Here is a 21,570-nt window from a genome sequence, read left to right on the forward strand (position 1 = left end):
GCAAGGAGGCCTACAAACCTGACTTGGTTACACCAGCTCTATCTGGAGGAATGGGACAAAATTCACCCAATTTATTGTGGGAAGCTTGTGGAAGACTTCCCAAAACGTTTGACCCAAGTTAAACCATTTAAAGGCAATGCTACCAAAAACGAATTGAGTGTATGTAAACTTCTTACCCACTAAAACTTCTTACCCACTAAAAGATTAAATAAATAATTGTCTCTACTATTATTCTGGCATTTCACATTCTTAAAATAAAGTGGTCATCCTAACTGACCTAAGATAGGGAATTTTTACTAGGATTAAATGTCAGGAATTGTGAAAAACGGAGTTTAAATGTATTTGCCTAAGGTGTATGTAAACTTCTGACTTCAACTAAGTATCTTTGCCATTATAGATGAATAGGGTAAATGTTTAATTGTATTTGCTGACACCCAACCCACTGATATGTTGTCACTAGTAGAGTAGCTATCTAACTATAAAAACCATGCCCTTCTGCAAACACACCTTCTCCAATGTTGGTTACAAGGCGGCACTTATTTAAATTAGGTAATAGAATATAATGTTACCATTGGTGTATTAAAATGAGAGAGTTAGAGTGATGTCACCCTATCCCCTTAATAATCCCACCTCCTGAATCCAAGTTTTTGACATGGGGGGGGGGGGACCAGTGACTCTATGATCAAACTTTATCAATGTAGAAGAACCTTGATCTAGTTTCATCCAAATATTATCCAATTTCATGAAAGACATTATTTTGACTGTTCATGACCTTTAAAGGGAAACTTCGTATTTTGGCAGAGGCACTTTATCTACTTCCCCAGAGTCAGATGAACTTGTGAATACCATTTTTATGTCTCTGCGTGCAGTTTGAAGGAAGTTGTAAATAGCGCAATGACTAAGTCTATGGTAATCTTTTACTTTTCATTTTTATATTTAACCAGGCAAGTCAGTTAAGAACAAATTCTTATTTACAATGACGGCCTACCCCGGTCAAACCCTAAACCGGATGACTCTGGGCCAATTGTTCTCCGGCCTATGGGACTCCCTATCATGGCCAGGTGTCATACAGCCTGGAATCGAAACAGGGTATGTAGTGATGCCTCTAGCACTGAGATGCAGTGCCTTTTACCACTGCGCCACTCGGGAGCCCAAACTGCTAGCATGCTGGCTGATACCCATAGACTTCCAGTCATTGCGCTAACGCTAGTTAGCATTGGCTCGGAAACCTACCTCTAACTTCCTTCATACCAAAATCCCGAAGTGTCCCTTTAAAGGACAAATCAAATGGCTGGTTTATCAAATCTAGACCTGCAAGAAGTAGGATTTCTGTACTGTACATTCAGTTGAACGCCTCTCCCCCTGAGGGAGTACATACAAATATTCTGACCTGTGTGGGTTGGAATCACTGCATAACAGAACAGAAATATGAAAATAATTGAACACTATGCAGGTAATTACAGTTACAGGATGAACTAAGAAAAATAATTGCTCAGTAATCTCATACAAAAGTGTTTCTGGAACAGAGAGAAATAATGAAAAACAGATTTTTTTAATGCCATGGAAACCATTGGTTAAAATTCTTTAGAAAATGCTATTTTTCGGGTAACAAAGTTGTGAAAAATATTCCTATCGCCCTCATAAAAACGCCACATTGAACGAGGCAAGTATATAATACCACATGGGGTACTGTAGATCAGTGTTTCTCAAATTCCAGTCCGGAGACCAGCACCGGTCCCTGGGATGTTGCTCACCGGGGTAGGGCCATAGCTTGCTGGTTCCTGGTATCAATACGGTTGAGAAACACTGCTATAGAATGTTATGTGTTAGTTGTATATTATACAGTGGTGACTGACAGGAAGGCCTTATGTACTTTGGCCCTGGGGTCATCAGGGGCCTTGGCCCCGTGAGTCATCAGTTCCTGAATGGTCATCCAGTTGTCCAGGATCTTCTTGTTGCGCTTCTTCATCATCTTCCTGTGGCTCAGTTCGATGATGCTGACCTCCTTGCGTCCTTCGTTGCTGCTCTGAGGACTCTCCCTCAGGCTCTCCAGTCGGCTGCGCTGCATGAACTCTCGTCTCCTCCGCTGTTCTTTAGCCCTGACCAGATGCTGCTTCCTCTCCTCTTTACTCCAGTACCGCCCCATCTTCATCTCGGACATAGCGTCGTCGTCCGTGGTCATCCCTCCGCTACGCTCCTCTTTGATCTTCAGGGCGCGTTCCCGCAGGATCTTGTCCCTGATTGGTCTCTTGGTGATGTAGCGCGTGCCGTCCGAACGGATCTTCACCTTCCATTCCATCTTAGGCTCGATGGCGGGGCTCAGCTGGGGCTCCTTGACCCCACTGAGCAGGCTCAGCTGGCTCTGGGCGTACTCCGCAGCCGAGCGCTGCTGAATCAGCTGCATGTAGCTCTGGTAGTGGCGAGCGTGGGCCGGGATGTTGCCGTTGGGCTGGCGGTGCTGGGAGTCATGGGACGGGGATAGGTAAGGGATCTGGGAGGCCCTGGGAGGAGGCTGAGGCTTCACCTTCCAGTTCCCCAACCCACTCCTTTCGTTGTCTGCAGGGGACACCTTGTCCGACTCGGAGGGGTAAAGGCTGTGGTCTGGGATGCTGGCCTTGCCTGGGATGGGGGCCCAGTGGAGAGGCCGGTGTTTGGGGCTGGGGCTGGCTATAGTGTGGAGGCTGGCCATGCTGCTGCGGAGGTTCCTCTGGTTGGTGATGGTCACCATCCTCCTCTGAAGGGAGTGCTCAGGAGAGCGGTCCATTGCCAGCGGCGTGCTGCGAGAGCTCTCTGCAGTGTTGTAGGCACTCGAGCTGTCCTTGTCTGACTTCTCCGGCTTCTCCGGACACTCGTTGATGTCCACCAGCTTGCTTCTTCTAGGTGAGTCATTGCACCCCAGGTGGGAGCTTTGGTCCTTAGGTGTGGGGCAGACAATTTGGGGAAACACTTGCTGCCCCTGGTTCCACTGGGACCCCACCGGCCCCTTGCCGAGCTTGTGTGCCTGCATGATGTTCTGGCACTCTAGCTCGATGCTACGGAGCTCGTCATTGAGCATGCGGAGCTCACGCTGCACGCCACCGGCTGGCTCTCCCAGCCTACACTCTATAGTGCTGCGTCTGCTATAGATCAGGTCATACTCGCCGCTGTTACGGATCTGACACTTCAGCTCCAGGAGCTGCTGGAACCGATCTCCATCCTCTGCAACATCCTCCTCTTCCCCCTCCTCCTCCTCTTCTTCTTCGTCCAGACGCGTGGGACAGTCCTGTCTGTCCCTCAGACATTGGGAGAGTCTCCGTTGGATGTGGGATAGGAGGGCGTTGTGGTCGGGGGCGTCGATGCTGTTCCTTAACGACATCCCCAGCCCACTGTCCTGAGTTCTGGAGGAACAGGTGGCAGTGATGTCATCCTCTTCTCCTTTGGTCTGTAATAAAGAAAAAATTATATAATTAGTACTGAAATTAGCCCCAATGTAAAGAAATAGGTACAATTCTTGAATAAGATTCATAACTATACTGAACAAAAATAAAAAACACAACATGCAACCTTTGGGTAGCCATGCCACGACAATCAGAATGAGTTTTTCCCCACAAAGGGCTTTAGCATTATTACAACACTCTCCCTAGTGTAGTTTCTGAAATTTTGAACGTCTTTGGCCTGTCCCTGCGGCAGTATGGTCTCACCTTCTCCTGAAGTGCCTCTAGCTCCATCTCTTCTCTCTGTTGCTCTTCCAACATTTCCATCTTCAGTTGCTCCAGGAATTCACTGTGTTCATCATCCAACCATGCTTCCTCCAGCTATAGATAGATAGAGAGAGCGAGAGAGCGAGAGAGCGAGAGAGCGAGAGAGCGAGAGAGAGAGAGAGAGAGAGAGAGAGAGAGAGAGAGAACCATTTAAACCAGAACATGAGAAACCCTTACACCATTTAGCTGGCCATTCAAGAGCCACAACAAGACATTAAAATGTTGCTTTATGAAGCTGTTGATAGAGTCAATACATACACAGAGTGGTCAGGCTTTCAACAGTTTCATAAAGCCAGAAATTCATGAGGTGTGTTTTGTTGTGGTTCTTGAGTGCCCAGCTTGTTATGGCTCTTGAATGGCCAGCTGGTTGTTACTCTTGATTGGCCAGCTGGTTGTTACTCTTGATTGGCCAGCTGGTTGTTACTCTTGATTGGCCAGCTGGTTGTTACTCTTGATTGGCCAGCTGGTTGTTACTCTTGATTGGCCAGCTGGTTGTTACTCTTGATTGGCCAGCTTGTTGTGGCCTCAGTGTCCTTCATGATCTCTTTGTCTGCTTGTGTCAAACTAAACGTTGAAGCCAGGACTTTAGACTGTGAGAGACTTATTTAATTACCAAAAGGTGAAGGAAGAGATTCCATTTTGGCTCATGGCTCATCCGCTGTTCAGATGGTTAAGCGTTGCACCTGTACTACCATTACTGCACTTCAATTCCACCTTATAAATGTTGGATTTCCTTCTCATTGAACTTCTCAAAGAATTGACATACAGGACTTCGCTGCTGTCGCTTACCTTTCTCTGACATTTTTTCACGACGATGGCATAGTGGTGGAGACTCCAAAATAATTGATTCCTCGACTCCTTGCACGTCGACTTCCGATGTCAACTCCCATTTCTGAGTGTCAAGATTCAATTCCGCTAGATATCGACTCCGAAGATTCAGTATTTTTGGAATGGAGGAGAGCATTTCATAGCAAGCTAGCGTGGGACAGAGAGCGAGGGTAGGGGCACAGTATAGGTAGGTTGGCCATCAGGCACTAGGCATATCTATCGGCAATCAAAAGCTGTATCTCGCAATGGGCTGTATATCTTGCAACTTCAGTAAAGCAGTAAACCAATGAATAGGCTAGGACAGTGGTCACCAGCCAGTCGATCACGAGGGTATTTCTAGTCGATTACCACAGATGTATGTAAAAAACCCAAAGGTAAAGCCTTGCGTTCTTATTTTAGTTTTCCTTTCGCCTTGTTGACTGTAGGTGCACTTGATTCAGCAGGCCTAGCGCAGGGAAGGCAAAGTGTTCCCATTTTGAACCATTTCATGTGTTTGAAGGTAGAACTCTTCCTACCTGGTAGGCCCAGAGAGCAAATCAAGTGCACCTATTGGCCTACCACTGGCCAATCAGATAGCTCACATCATAAAAAAACATGACTAGAGAGACTCAATGAATACAGTGGAGGGAGGGAGGGAGGGAGGGAGGGAGGGAGGGAGGGAGGGAGGGAGGGAGGGAGAGAGAGAGAGAGAGACGGTGAGTCTGGTGACAGGCAGCCTCACCTCTGCTCCCTCCCCTCAGACTGACCATCAGATGCAGGCCATCAGTCCAGTAAAATGAAAAAAGCTAATTATTATGCTCTCTCTGCTGTGCCTCCAAAAGTAATACAACACATATATTACCAGTGTGATCATATACCTACCATTGTTAAATATAATTTCAAAATGGTCTGAGAAGAACAACAATGACAGGACAATTCAAGCATAGCCAATATGCAATGATAATGTATTGGGCCTATAGCTTACTGTACAAACCTCATTGCTACAGAACTGTTTTTAATTGGTTAATGTAGCACAGGCTTAGGTTTTTTAAGTCATATTTAGAAAACATCTGAGTGGTAGATCTGGACTTGCATTTCGACTCAGAAAGTGATCTCGACTCAGAAAGTGATCTCGACTCAGAAAGTAATCTCGACTCAGAAAGTAATCTCGACTCAGAAAGTAATCTCGACTCAGAAAGTGATCTCGACTCAGAAAGTGATCTCGACTCAGAAAGTAATCTCGACTCAGAAAGTGATCTCGACTCAGAAAGTAATCTCGACTCAGAAAGTAATCTCGACTCAGAAAGTAATCTCGACTCAGAAAGTGATCTCGACTCAGAAAGTAATCTCGACTCAGAAAGTAATCTCGACTCAGAAAGTAATCTCGACTCAGAAAGTGATCTCGACTCAGAAAGTGATCTCGACTCAGAAAAGGCATGTGACCATTGGGCTAGGATATTGAAATGTGAGTGAGATGTAACACCTTCGCTCTCACACAATCACACATCTGTGCATGTGAACGGGTTCGCTTCAAGCCGTTCACAGCGTGGTAGCCAGGGCACCAAAAACAGCGGAGGAGTTGAGCCTCTCGCTTTAAGACTCTTAGTTGTTGAGGAAACTGACCTACAGTTCACTTTCTGCATCTACGTAAAAAAAAACTAAGAAAAAAAATAACATTGTTTTTCGGTTAGGGACTTTTCTTAACTCCCAGTTTAATTTAAAGCGTTCACACCCCTAACACACACACACACACACCATTCGCCATGGCCTTGGGCCTGAACTCACTGCATATTAGCCTTCCATGAGTTTTTATGGCATACCGTTGGAAGTCGATGAAATAAAACACGATGTGAGGGGGTGTCCATGGTCTATACAGGAGCATGTAACAGCCCTGCAGTGTTTCATCTAAGAAACACAAGTGGTATATTTATGTTTTGGCTGTTGTGTATAACTCAGGATGTCATGAATAAAAATAACTCTACTGACTGATCTATTGGTCCTATGGACCTTCAGTATAGGCCTATCTGTGTTTACCGTACGGGTGTATTAAAGGGAGAGTTTTAAACACTTTTACTGAGGTAAGAACATTTATATTGGGGTAAAACTGGTTGTAAACTCACCTGTATTTCTGGTCTGGTGACCAGTAACACAATGTTCCTACTGTTCTGTTCTGTTCTGTTCTGTTCTGTTCTGTTCTGTTCTGTTCTGTTCTGTTCTGTTCTGTTCTGTTCATTCCGTCCGTCCGTCCGTCCGTCCGTCCGTCCGTCCGTCCGTCCGTCTGTGTGTGTGTGTGTGTGTGTGTGTGTGTGTGAGCTCACCTGTATCTCGGGCCTGGCAACCAGCAGTACGAATTTCCTAGTATCTTCACTAGAGAGCACCGCTACAGCCTCCTTTCTGTCCTGCACATCCTGACCATTGATCTGGGGAAAACACAACACACGCTGTTATTCACACAGACACACACACACTAAGGGAAAGGCCACTTTCCCTCTTTAATCTCACTCAAACACTGTAGAAAGAGCCAGCCAAGTTGGCATAAAGCAAAAGGTACTGTACAATAAGACAGTCCTTCCTGTGCATCTGCAGTCAGTGTCTACTCTGCATTCCATAGCAGGCCAGCCAGGCAGGCAGGACCAAGCTTTGATTGATTATGAATGGAACAGTAGTCCATGGACCGACCGTTTGCACTAGAGCGGCCCTGCTCCTGAAAGCATCCGGCATCCGGAAGCAACGCACATTTATACATCCAGACGCCCCACACAATTAACTGGGCTGTGACGGGGGGGGGGGGGGGGGGGGGTCCGCTTTCCTCTGCATAGAGTAATGGCCCTGTCAGCGGGGTATAATAGTGGAGGGAAGGGGTGGTGGCCTGGATCACAACCACTAACCCAAACCCCTCGCTTTGCCTCGCAGCTCAAACCAGTCACACAACACATGTACTGCACTGCACAGAAGACACACAGACAACACATGTACTGCACTGCACAGAAGACACACAGACAATTTGGGAAGCAGCAAGCGCCGGCCGTATGTCTCACCAAACAGTGCTTACCCTTCTTCCATCCTCTTCCTATAATTACAGCACTGTGTACCCACCTCTCTCTCTCTCTCTGTCTCACTGTCTGTCTGTCTCTCTCCCCTTTCCCACTCAATAACCCCTATTCAGTAACACTGTGTACCCACCTCTCTCTCTCTGTCTCACTTCCCTCTCCCACTCAATAACCCCTATTCAGTAACACTGTGTACCCACCTCTCTCTCTCTGTCTCACTCCCCTCTCCCACTCAATAACCCCTATTCAGTAACACTGTGTACCCACCTCTCTCTCTCTGTCTCACTCCCCTCTCCCACTCAATAACCCCTATTCAGTAACACTGTGTACCCACCTCTCTCTCTCTGTCTCACTCCCCTCTCCCACTCAATAACCCCTATTCAGTAACACTGTGTGCCCACCTCTCTCTCTGTCTCACTCCCCTCTCCCACTCAATAACCCCTATTCAGTAACACTGTGTGCCCACCTCTCTCTCTGTCTCACTCCCCTCTCCCACTCAATAACCCCTATTCAGTAACACTGTGTGCCCACCTCTCTCTCTGTCTCACTCCCCTCTCCCACTCAATAACCCCTATTCAGTAACACTGTGTACCCACCTCTCTCTCTCTGTCTCACTCCCCTCTCCCACTCAATAACCCCTATTCAGTAACACTGTGTACCCACCTCTCTCTCTCTGTCTCACTCCCCTCTCCCACTCAATAACCCCTATTCAGTAACACTGTGTACCCACCTCTCTCTCTCTGTCTCACTCCCCTCTCCCACTCAATAACCCCTATTCAGTAACACTGTGTACCCACCTCTCTCTCTCTGTCTCACTCCCCTCTCCCACTCAATAACCCCTATTCAGTAACACTGTGTACCCACCTCTCTTTCTCTGTCTCACTCCCCTCTCCCACTCAATAACCCCTATTCAGTAAGACTGTGTACCCACCTCTATCTCTCTGTCTCACTCCCCTCTCCCACTCAATAACCCCTATTCAGTAACACTGTGTACCCACCTCTCTCTCTCTGTCTCACTCCCCTCTCCCACTCAATAACCCCTTTTCAGTAACACTGTGTACCCACCTCTCTCTGTCTCACGCCCCTCTCCCACTCAATAACCCCTATTCAGTAACACTGTGTACCCACCTCTCTCTCGTTGTCTGTCTCGCTGTCTGTCTGTCTGTCTGTCTGTTTGTCTCTCTGTATCTCTATCTGTCTCTCTCCCCTATCCCACTCAATAACCCCTATTCAGTAACACATCACTCTGTTGTTCAGAGAACACACTCTAACTGAAAACAGACCAGTCTCTGAAAAACATTATTGTCTACCTCTGTCCTTAACTCCAAAAGCATTTCTCCTCTCTCTATAGCATTCTCACTCACTTTACTGTAGCACGCTTCTGCCCCCCAAAACCATTACTGTTCTGTCTAAAGCACACTGTTTTACCTACTTCCCATTACCACAACTCTCTCTATAAAGAGCTGTCTATCCAAATCTATAATAATCCCTCCAAATATATGACCTAATTCTATTCCTACCTTCCAAAACACCAACCTCAGTAGGATCCTGAATTCTGTATATTACACCTTAAAACATCCCCCTTTTATGTGTACACAACTTTCCATGGACTCTGTTGTTTGGGCCTCCAACCAGTCCACTGGAAGACTCTCCTAGGAGGGTACTAGTAGCCTCCAGGTAGGCTGGACAATAGAACGAGTCAAAATTCACTCAAGGCTGAAAAATGGCAAAAGAACATTGGCTAAGTTGGAACACTAGCGCGAGTCCATACATAATGAATGGAATCGAACGTTCGCAGAGCCTCTTCTGACTGGAGTGATGCTCAGAATTCAATTTCACCTAAATGGCACAAAAATATGTATCCCTTTTTATTTTACCACTACAATCTGTTCTTAGGACGAAACTGAAAAATACCAACTTGTGTAGAAAGTAAACATCCACACCTCGATGGTGCCAAGTGTGCTTATGTCTGCGTAATGAGGAAGTAGGAAAAAAAGGAAAACTTTGACTATTTTGTCTAGTGATCAATGACAGCAGAGTATGCTGCCCAATCTTATGTAATTAGAAAGAGGAGATTATCCTGATTAAAATGGTGTCTGACTTGAAAAAAATTGAAATATATAAATTGTATAAATAAAAGGAGCTAAGGGTAATACGAAGGAGGGAACTCTCAGTCACCCCTAGGGGTGTGTGTGTGTACACACGCGTGCCTGACTGTGTGTGTGTACACATGCGTGCCTGAATGTGTGTGTGCGCCGGCGTGTTATCCAGACAATGGGTGGGGGATATTTCCGGACTAGGTGCATCCCTAAACTGCTCTTACAGCGCTTAGAAAGCACAGTGGAATGCTGAGTCGGTAACTAAAACAGCCAGGGGGACATTTCCTCATCGCTAACCGTCACAGAGGGGGTGAGTTTCTCTTTTACTGTGACGCCATTAAAAATGAATGGGTTCTTGTGCTGGGAGTCAATGGCAGAGGGAGGTGAAATAAAAATAGGTTTATGACACCTCTGATGAGGGAGGAGAGAAGACGAGAGAGAAATGAGAGAGAGTGAGAGTGATGAGAGAGAGAGATTATCGACCTCACTTGCTTTGGCAATGTTAACACATGTTTCCCATTCCAATAAAGCCCTTGAATTGAATTGAATTAAATTGAGAGAGAAACAAATAGAATTAAATGGTTTCCTACCTGTAAAATGTGGTCTCCTTCTCTGATGCGTCCATCCCTTGCAGCGATGCTGTTTGGCCCAACCTGTTGGGGAGAGCTTGTTAGATTCAATGCTTAGAGGGAACACAAAATGCCTTAATACAGCATCCCATTCACAAATACACATTTACAGAGAATACTAACTTATAACAGCATCCCATTCACAAATACACATACACCTTTACAGAGAATACTAACTTATAACAGCATTAAAAGTCTTATGATATCCAAGATTAATTTAGTCCCCAATATAATTATAGAACACCTCAGTAGGTAGTTCAATCTAGTCTTATACATTACGTCCAGACAAAGGAACCTCTTTCAACACCAAATGTTGATTGGGTGAAGCCAATGCTGCCAAAGAAATACCTTCGATGTTAGAATGTGTTATAGCATCTGTCCAGCCCAGGTATCAAGGCCACTTTACTTCTGCAGCAGCTAAATGAACAGAGTTATAAAACCTGTCAGGACATGTGTACGCCTGGGGATTGTCGAATAGACTATTACAATCAGGGACTACACAGTGTGTGTGTGTGTTCATTCGTTGGTTCATGTGTGTACTCTGCTTCTTTATCAGTTGGTTTCCCTGCTGGGGTAAACTCTACCTTCCATCGACGTAACACTCCAGACACAAAGAAAATACAAAGTATGTATCACAGCCTTCCCTACACAGCCCATTCATGACTCAGCCTTCTGGGGTGGCAGGGTAGCCTAGTGGTTAGAGCGTTGGACTAGTAACCGGAAGGTTGCAAGTTCAAACCCCTGAGCTAAACAGCCCATTCTGAGCTACACAGCCCACAAGGTAAATCTTTTGTTCTGCCCCTGAACAGGCCGTCATTGAAAATAAGAATTTGTTCTTAACTGACGTGCCTAGTTAAATAAAGGTAAAAATAAATAAATAAAACACAGTAAGTCCATAGTATGTATCACAGCCTTCCTTACACAGCCCATTCATGACTCAGCCTTCCTTACACAGCCCATTCATGACTCAGCCTTCCTTACACAGCCCATTCATGACTCAGCCTTCTCTACATAGCCCATTCATGACTCAGCCTTCTCTACATAGCCCATCCATGACTCAGCCTTCCTTACACAGCCCATCCATGACTCAGCCTTCCTTACACAGCCCATTCATGACTCAGCCTTCCTTACACAGCCCATTCATGACTCAGCCTTCTCTACATAGCCCATTCATGACTCAGCCTTCCCTCCACAGCCCATTCATTACACAGCCTATTCATGACACAGCCTTCCTTACACAGCCCATTCATGACTCAGCCTTCTCTATATAGCCCATTCATGACTCAGCCTTCTCTACATAGCCCATCCATGACCCAGCCTTCCTTACACAGCCCATTCATGACTCAGCCTTTTCTACACTGCCTTCTCTACACAGCCCATTCATGACTCAGCCTTCTCTACAGCCCATTCATGACTCAGCCTTCCTTACACAGCCCATTCATGACTCAGCCTTCTCTACATAGCCCATTCATGACTCAGCCTTCTCTACATAGCCCATTCATGACTCAGCCTTCTCTACATAGCCCATTCATGAATCAGCCTTCTCTACATAGCCCATCCATGACTCAGCCTTCCTTACACAGCCCATCCATGACTCAGCCTTCCTTACACAGCCCATTCATGACTCAGCCTTCTCTACATAGCCCATTCATGACTCAGCCTTCCCTCCACAGCCCATTCATTACACAGCCTATTCATGACACAGCCTTCCTTACACAGCCCATTCATGACTCAGCCTTCTCTACATAGCCCATTCATGACTCAGCCTTCCCTCCACAGCCCATTCATTACACAGCCTATTCATGACACAGCCTTCCTTACACAGCTCATTCATGACTCAGCCTTCTCTACACAGCCCATTCATGACTCAGCCTTCTCTACATAGCCCATTCATGACTCAGCCTTCCCTCCACAGCCCATTCATTACACAGCCTATTCATGACACAGCCTTCTCTACATAGCCCATCCATGACCCAGCCTTCCTTACACAGCCCATTCATGACTCAGCCTTCTCTACACTGCCTTCTCTACACAGCCCATTCATGACTCAGCCTTCTCTACATAGCCCATTCATGACTCAGCCTTCTCTACATAGCCCATTCATGACTCAGCCTTCTCTACACAGCCCATTCATGACTCAGCCTTCCTTACACAGCCCATTCATGACTCAGCCTTCTCTACACTGCCTTCTCTACACAGCCCATTCATGACTCAGCCTTCTCTACATAGCCCATTCATGACTCAGCCTTCTCTACATAGCCCATTCATGACTCAGCCTTCTCTACACAGCCCATTCATGACTCAGCCTTCCTTACACAGCCCATTCATGACTCAGCCTTCTCTACACAGCCCATTCATGACTCAGCCTTCTCTACATAGCCCATTCATGCCTCTTTCTTCCCATGATTCTTCCTTCCCATGAGTCTGTGTTCTAATGATACTGAACGAAGGGGCAGGCCACTTCTTCAACTCTGCCTTCTGGAGCCATTTGTTTCACTCTGTCCAATCAGGCGAGATCTCCTGAGATAGCTGGGCCAGCCTGAGTGTTCCATTTTCATGGTGCGCCTGGTGTGTGAGTGCTCGCATGTCTGGTCAGTCACAAAGGACCGCTCATTAGAAGTGCTACTCTGAGGTCAAAGGGCTGAAGAGGGACTCTGCTCTCAGCTCTGGCAATTGCCTGACACACAGAGTGAATCTCAAAAGTATATTCCTCGATTCCTTGCGTACCTACTGACATTTTTAGAAGGAGGGTGAGGAGAGCGGATCTGAGGAATCAAGGAAAATACTTTGGAGATTCATCCACTGTCAGAACACCAGCAGTGGCTGGAGTAACACGAAACAACTTTCACACAACAGCCAATCAAATTTAAGCTGCTTCAGTGATATTGTTAGAGAATTCCAAACTCACCCATGTCATCTGCTGCTTTACATCGTGGTTTCACTAGTTGTGTTGATCCAACCACTTGGTTATTGTAACAGCATAGATATAGACTAAATGTGGCCTGTACAATTTAGCTAGCTAGCCAAAATGACATTGCAAACACCAACACAGCTAGCAACGCGATAACAAATCTAGCAACAAATTAAACGACTTAGCACAGCTCATGGTGGACAATTTCAGTTGAAACTGGTCAGGGAAAGCTTTACTTTGAAAATTGTATTTATTGACTGCCAAACCATGTACATAAACCATGACTAGTTATGATGCCAATAATGTGTATACATTTACCGTTATGCTAATGTATCTTCTGTCAACCTTGATCACGGGTTGCACAGCACTGAGTGTGCCAGCTGTGTTGACATGATAACTGGGTCGGAATTCCGAACCTTTGAATGGATCATGTGACAAAAGTATTTGTTTTGATTGGCTGTTGCTTGCAACAATTTTTATATACAGTGGGGTGAACAAGTATTTGATACACTGCCGATTTTGCAGGTTTTCCTACTTACAAAGCATGTAGAGGTCTGTAATTTTTATCATAGGTACACTTCAACTGTGAGATACGGAATCTAATACAAAAATCCAGAAAATCACATTGTATGATTTTTAAGTAATTAATTAGCATTTTATTGTTTCACAAAGAAATCAAGAAGCAAGTAACCAAAGACGCATGAAAGTTGCTTCTAACCCCAGCCAAACTCTTATGAAAGACTGGCTTGTTTTCGCCTGAGGGGGTTGCATAAAGAAACAAATATAGAGGAAAATATAGAGGGATTGAGTGTAGTAAAAGTAACTGCAGGTTCATTAGAACGTGTTGAACCATCAATTAATGATATAATGAAACGGTTGTCAGTGTGCTGCATTGTCCCTGTCCCCATACCGGGCTCCAACCAGTGATCCTCTGCTCGCAAGACACGTGACCACCCTCCTTGACAACGTACCAACCATTTGAGCTATATAATTTTTTACAATTCGATAGCTCTATAGCTCCATTTCAAGCTAGCTGTGGAGTGAGATTACAGTACTTTCTTAACTCTGTTACATTAGAAAAGCAATTTCAGTTGACATTCTAGTTTTATAAAAGGTCCTGATAACCAATATAGGTCCCACGTTAAATTAACAAAAATCAAATCAAATTTTATTGGTCACATACATGTGATTAGCAGATGTTATTGGTCACATACACATGATTAGCAGATGTTATTGGTCACATACACGTGATTAGCATATGTTATTGGTCACATACACGTGATTAGCAGATGTTAATGAGTGTAGCGAAATGCTTGTGCTTTCTAGCTCCGACAGTGCAGCAATATCTAACAAGTGATATCTAACAATTACACAACATATACCCCAAAATACACGTACATCTAAGTAAGAATGAATGAAGACTAAGGACATATATGGACGAGCGATGTCAGAGCGGAACGGACTGAGATATACAGTTGAAGTCGGAAGTTTACATACACCTTAGCCAAATACATTTAAACTTAGTTTTTCACAATTCCTGACATTTAATCCAAGTAAAAACCCCCTGTTTTAGGTCAGTTAGGATGACCACTTTATTTTAAGAATGTGAAATGTCAGAATAATAGTAGAGAGAATGATTTATTTCAGCTTTAAATTCTTTCATTACATTCCCAGTGGGTCAGAAGTTTACATACACTCAATTAGTATTTGGTAGCATTGCTTTTAAATTGTTTAACTTGGGTCAAACGTTTTGGGTAGCCTTCCACAAGCTTCCCACAAAATGTTGGTTGAATTTGAGTCCATTCCTCCTGTCAGAGCTGGGGTAACTGAGTCAGATTTGTAGGCCTCCTTGCTCTCACACACTTTTTCACCTCTGCCCTCAAATGTTCTATAGGATTGAGGTCTGGGCTTTGTGATGGCCACTCCAATACCTTGACTTTCTGGTCCTTAAGCCATTTTGCCACAACTTTGGAAGTATGCTTGGAGTCATTGTCCATTTGGAAGACCCATTTCTGACCAAGCTTTAACTTCCTGGCTGATGTCTTGAGATGTTGCTTCAATATATCCACATAATTGTCCTCATGATGCCATCTATTTTGTGAAGTGCACCAGTCCCTCCAGCAGCAAAGCACCCCCACAACATGATGCTGCCACCCCCGAGCTTCACGGTTGGGATGGTGTTCTTCAGCTTGCAAGCATCCCCCTGTTTCCTCCAAACATAACGATGTCATTATGGCCAAACAGTTCTATTTTTTTTTCATCAGACCAGAGGACATTTCTCCAAAACATGCAACCTTTTTCCCCATGTGCTGTTGCAAACAGTAGTCTGGTTTTTCTATGGCGGTTTTGGAGCAGGGGCTTCTTCCTTGCTGAGTGGCCTTTCAGGTTATGTCGATATAGGACTCGTTTTACTGTGGATATAGATACTTTTGTACCTGTTTCCTCCAGTATCTTCACAAGGTCCTTTGCTGTTGTTCTGGGATTGATTTGAACTTTTCGCACCAAAGTACATTGATCTCTAGGAGACAGAATGCATCTCCTTCCTGAGCGGTATGACAGCTGAGTGGTCCCATGGTGGTTATACTTGCGTACCATTGTTTGTATAGTTGTACCTTCAGGCGTTTAGAAATTGCTCCCAAGGATGAACCAGATTTGTGGAGGTCTACAATTATTTTTCTGAGGTCTTTGCTGATTTCTTTTGATTTTCCCATGATGTCAAGCAAAGAGGCACTGAGTTTGAAGGTAGGCCTTGAAACACTTCAACATAATTTGAATAATAATTTGAATTTCAACACCTCCAATTGACTCAAATTATGTCAATTAGCCTATCTGAAGCTTCTAAAGCCATTTTCTGGAATTTTCCAAGCTTAAACTTATGACCAACTGAAATTGTGATACAATTGCTTTATCTTGGCCAGGTCGCAGTTGTAAATGAGAACTTGTTCTCAACTAGCCTACCTGGTTAAATAAAGGTGAAATCAAATAAAAATAAATACATAAAGTATTAAAACATGTATAAAGGCGTCATAGAGCATTCATAAAGTCTTCATAAACACTGCATATATGCTTCTCAAATAATATACTAAGCTAAGTCATACTACACAAAGGATGACATTCGAGGTCCTTAGTGCGTCTGGTGACTTGCAAAATAGTTGCATGAGATTGAATAGTTTATCTAAACTCAGCAAAAAAAGAAATGTACCCTCTCACTGTCAACTGTGTTTATTTTCAGGAAACTTAACATGTGTAAATATTTGCATGGACATAACAAGATTCAACAACTGAGACATAAACTGAACAAGTTCCACAGACATGTGACTAACAGAAATTGAATAATGTGTCCCTGAACAAAGGGAGAGTCAAAATCAAAAGTAAACAGTCGGTATCTGGGGTGGCCACCAGCTGCATTAAGTACTGCAGTGCATCTCCTCCTCATGGACTGCACCAGATTTGCCAGGTCTTGCTGTGAGATGTTACCCCACTCTTCCACCAAGGCACCCGCAAGTTCCCGGACATTTCTGGGGGGAATGTCCCTAGCCCTCACCCTCCAATCCAACAGGTCCCATACAATTTATTACCCTGGGCACATCTGCAGTCCTCATGCTTTCTTGCAGCATGCCTAAGGCACATTCACCCAGGTGAGCAGGGACCCTGGGCATCTTTCTTTTGGTGTTTTTCAGAGTCAGTAGTATGGCCCCTTTAGTGTTCTAAGTTTTCATAACTGTGACCTTAATTGCCTACCGTCTGTAAGCTGTTAGTGTCTTAACGACCGTTCCACAGGTGCATGTTCATTAATTGTTTATTGAACAAGCATGGGATACAGTGTTTAAACCTTTTACAATGAAGATCTGTGAAGTTATTTGTATTTTTACAAATGATCTCTGAAAGACAGGGTCCTGAAAATGGGACGTTTCTTTTTTTGCTGAGTTTATTTTAAATGTGAGATCAGGGTGTGATGATCACAACGGTGACGTCACACAGGGCACACCATCCACTGTCTCAAACCCAGCTTCAATAAGTAGTGACATTCAGTAGGGACTCATCTTAATGAAGCACGTTCTCCTTGGCTTCACTTTTTATAGACTGAACACACAAGAGGAAAGCAGCCCGTAACAACACAGACTACTGCGATCTGTATTCAGCTTATGTTCCGGAGCAAATACCTGCGGGTCTGAGATAACTTAAAACGAATGGCAGCAACAGAGAAAGAGAGATGGAGAGAGAAAGAAAGAGAGAGACGGAGAGAGAGAGAGAGAGAGAGAGAGAGAGAGAGAGAGAGAGAGAGAGAGAGAGAGAGAGAGAGAGAGAGAGAGAGAAAGAGAGAGAGAGAGACAGAAAGAAAGAGAGAGACGGAGAGAGAAAGAAAGAGAGAGAGACGGAGGGAGAGAGAGTTGGGCAGAATGGAGGAGAGGAGGATAGTGCTTTGTACGTTCTGCCAACAAGTGGGCAAAGAGAGAGGAAAAATAACTTGACTGTGGGCACAAAAATTGTAGCCTCAGCTCACAAAACATGTCAGTTCTATTTGAAGAACAAACAAGTACACTCAAAGAAAGATGAATACTTTTCATCTACATTATTGCTATGAGAAGTGATTAAGTGCCACAGAGCGATTGTCTTTTTAGTCAGTGTAATCATTTTAATTTATCGATTCTCCAAATATTAAATATATTCATTATCTTGAGGTGATGGCACCAAAAAGAGCCACGCAGTTGTGTTCCATAATAGGTCGCCGGCCTATTAGCTGCCATCGATTCCCTTTCCGTTTGTTTCTGTTTATTGGGTAATTGGGTACACCTGTTTTGAGTTAGTGTTTGTTTGTAGGCTATTTAAGGGCACTAGGCCCGCTGGGTATTTGTGCGGGCTTGTTCTCTGTTATTTTGGTGTTGGTGTATTAGTGTTCTCATTATTTTCCGGACAGTTTTAGTCCTGTGTATTTTGAATCGGTTGTTTCATGCGCCCTAGTGTTGGCATGTCCATGTCTCTGCTGTCATTGGAATAAATAGATTCACGTACGATATTACCTGCTCTCTAGGTTTGACTCCTCCACCACACCATTTATGAAAGTCTGGTATTGTCTATTTTTTTCCTAGGTATATCACTATGTTTACTTTTAGCCACACAGTGACTGTAGTGTTGTAGAAGGGTCCCCCATTACTTAATGCCATAACGTCAGCTAATCTTCCAGAAGAAGAAGAAGAAGCAGAATGACCAGCACCAGCACCACCACCATGCTTAGTCCCAGTTCTGCCCTAGTCTCACCTCGCTGACGTAGATGGTCATGTCCTCCTCCTCATCTGTCCTGTAGCACAACGTCAGGCCCAGCTTCTCCTGGCTGTTGAGTCGACACAGCTCCACCTCCTAAAGAGAGACAGAGAACAGAGGTCAACAACCAGACCAACCATACAAGGACAACAACACTAATACGTTTTGCTGGCTGTCAACATAGTTCTCTACCTACTACAGAGAGAGAGATAGGGCAGAGAGCACAGAGACATTCACTAACCAGACTATAACACTAACCAGCCTATAACACCAACCAGACTATAACACTAACCAGACTATAACACTAACCAGACTATAACACTAACTAGACTATAACACGCTCTCTTTTGACGACTTCTGTAACCGTAATAGCCTTGGTTTCATGCATGTTAACATTAGAAGCCTCCTCCCTAAGTTTGATCTATTCACTGCTTTAGCACACTCTGCCAACCCGGATGTTCTAGCTGTGTCTGAATCCTGGCTTAGGAAGACCACCAAAAATTCAGACATTTTAATTCCAAACTACAACATTTTCAGACAAGATAGAATTGCCAAAGGGGGCGGTGTTGCAATCTACTGCAAAGATAGCCTGCAGAGTTCTGTCCTACTATCCAGGTCTGTACCCAAACAATTTGAACTTCTACTTTTAAAAATCCACCTCTCTAAAAACAAGTCTCTCACCGTTGCAGCCTGCTATAGACCACCCTCTGCCCCCAGCTGTGCTCTGGACACCATATGTGAACTGATTGCCCCCCATCTATCTTCAGAGCTTGTGCTGCTAGGCGACCTAAACTGGAACATGCTTAACACCCCAGCCATCCTACAATCTAAACTTGATGCCCTCAACCTCACACAAATTATCAATGAACCTACCAGGTACCTCCCCAAAGCCTTAAACACGGGCACCCTCATAGATATCATCCTAACCAACTTGCCCTCTAAAAACACCTCTGCTGTTTTCAACCAAGATCTCAGCGATCACTGCCTCATTGCCTGCATCCGTAATGGGTCAGCGGTCAAACAACCTCCACTCATCACTGTAAAACGCTCCCTGAAACACTTCAGCGAGCAGGCCTTTCTAATCGACCTGGCCGGGGTATCCTGGAAGGATATTGATCTCATCCCGTCAGTAGAGGATGCCTGGATATTTTTTTTAAATGCCTTCCTAACCATCTTAAATAAACATGCCCCATTCAAGAAATTTAGAACCAGGAACAGATATAGCCCTTGGTTCTCCCCAGACCTGACTGCCCTTAACCAACACAAAAACATCCTATGGCGTTCTGCATTAGCATCGAACAGCCCCCGTGATATGCAGCTGTTCAGGGAAGCTAGAAACCATTATACACAGGCGGTTAGAAAAGCCAAGGCTAGCTTTTTCAAGCAGAAATTTGCTTCCTGCAACACTAACTCAAAAAAGTTCTGGGACACTGTAAAGTCCATGGAGAATAAGAACACCTCCTCCCAGCTGCCCACTGCACTGAAGATAGGAAACACTGTCACCACTGATAAATCCACCATAATTGAGAATTTCAATAAGCATTTTTCTACGGCTGGCCATGCTTTCCACCTGGCTACTCCTACCCCGGTCAACAGCACTGCACCCCCCACAACAACTCGCCCAAGCCTTCCCCATTTTTCCTTCTCCCAAATCTGCTCAGCTGATGTTCTGAATGAGCTGCAAAATCTGGACCCCTACAAATCAGCCGGGCTAGACAATCTGGACCCTTTCTTTCTAAAATTATCTGCCAAAATTGTTGCCACCCCTATTACTAGCCTGTTCAACCTCTCTTTCGTGTCGTCTGAGATTCCCAAAGATTGGAAAGCAGCTGCGGTCATCCCCCTCTTCAAAGGGGGTGACACTCTTGACCCAAACTGCTACAGACCTATATCTATCCTACCATGCCTTTCTAAGGTCTTCGAAAGCCAAGTCAACAAACAGATTACCGACCATTTCGAATCTCACCATACCTTCTCTGCTATGCAATCTGGTTTCAGAGCTGGTCATGGGTGCACCTCAGCCACGCTCAAGGTCCTAAACAATATCTTAACCGCCATCGATAAGAAACATTACTGTGCAGCCGTATTCATTGATCTGGCCAAGGCTTTCGACTCTGTCAATCACCACATCCTCATCGGCAGACTCGACAGCCTTGGTTTCTCAAATGATTGCCTCGCATGGTTCACCAACTACTTCTCTGATAGAGTTCAGTGTGTCAAATCGGAGGGTCTGCTGTCCGGACCTCTGGCAGTCTCTATGGGGGTGCCACAGGGTTCAATTCTTGGACCGACTCTCTTCTCTGTACACATCAATGAGGTCGCTCTTGCTGCTGGTGAGTCTCTGATCCACCTCTACGCAGACGACACCATTCTGTATACTTCTGGCCCTTCTTTGGACACTGTGTTAACAACCCTCCAGGCAAGCTTCAATGCCATACAACTCTCCTTCCGTGGCCTCCAATTGCTCTTAAATACAAGTAAAACTAAATGCATGCTCTTCAACCGATCGCTACCTGTACCTACCCGCCTGTCCAACATTACTACTCTGGACGGCTCTGACTTAGAATACGTGGACAACTACAAATACTTAGGTGTCTGGTTAGACTGTAAACTCTCCTTCCAGACCCATATCAAACATCTCCAATCCAAAGTTAAATCTAGAATTGGCTTCCTATTTCGCAACAAAGCATCCTTCACTCATGCTGCCAAACATACCCTTGTAAAACTGACCATCCTACCAATCCTCGACTTTGGCGATGTCATTTACAAAATAGCCTCCAATACCCTACTCAACAAATTGGATGCAGTCTATCACAGTGCAATCCGTTTTGTCACCAAAGCCCCATATACTACCCACCATTGCGACCTGTACGCTCTCATTGGCTGGCCCTCGCTTCATACTCTTCGCCAAACCCACTGGCTCCATGTCATCTACAAGACCCTGCTAGGTAAAGTCCCCCCTTATCTCAGCTCGCTGGTCACCATTGCATCTCCCACCTGTAGCACACGCTCCAGCAGGTATATCTCTCTAGTCACCCCCAAAACCAATTCTTTCTTTGGCCGCCTCTCCTT

At 44.9% G+C, this 21,570-nt stretch overlaps 1 protein-coding gene across 1 annotated transcript in view; it reads right to left on the minus strand.

Moving 5' to 3' along the window:
- Positions 1-267: 267 nt before the first annotated feature.
- LOC110499989 (PDZ domain-containing RING finger protein 4) overlaps positions 268-21,570 on the minus strand; it is a 129,845-nt gene continuing 108,542 nt past the window's right edge. The window contains exons 4-8 of the mRNA XM_021577085.2: positions 18,496-18,594; positions 10,287-10,349; positions 6,866-6,967; positions 3,681-3,794; positions 268-3,421 (exon numbers count right to left, since the gene is read on the minus strand). Coding sequence (XP_021432760.2) covers positions 1,838-3,421; positions 3,681-3,794; positions 6,866-6,967; positions 10,287-10,349; positions 18,496-18,594 — 1,962 coding nt within the window. The 3' untranslated portion in view covers positions 268-1,837. The remainder of the gene's footprint in view (positions 3,422-3,680; positions 3,795-6,865; positions 6,968-10,286; positions 10,350-18,495; positions 18,595-21,570) is intronic.

This window comes from Oncorhynchus mykiss, chromosome 2 (assembly GCF_013265735.2).
Source record: "Oncorhynchus mykiss isolate Arlee chromosome 2, USDA_OmykA_1.1, whole genome shotgun sequence".
Classification (NCBI taxonomy): Eukaryota; Metazoa; Chordata; class Actinopteri; order Salmoniformes; family Salmonidae; genus Oncorhynchus; species Oncorhynchus mykiss.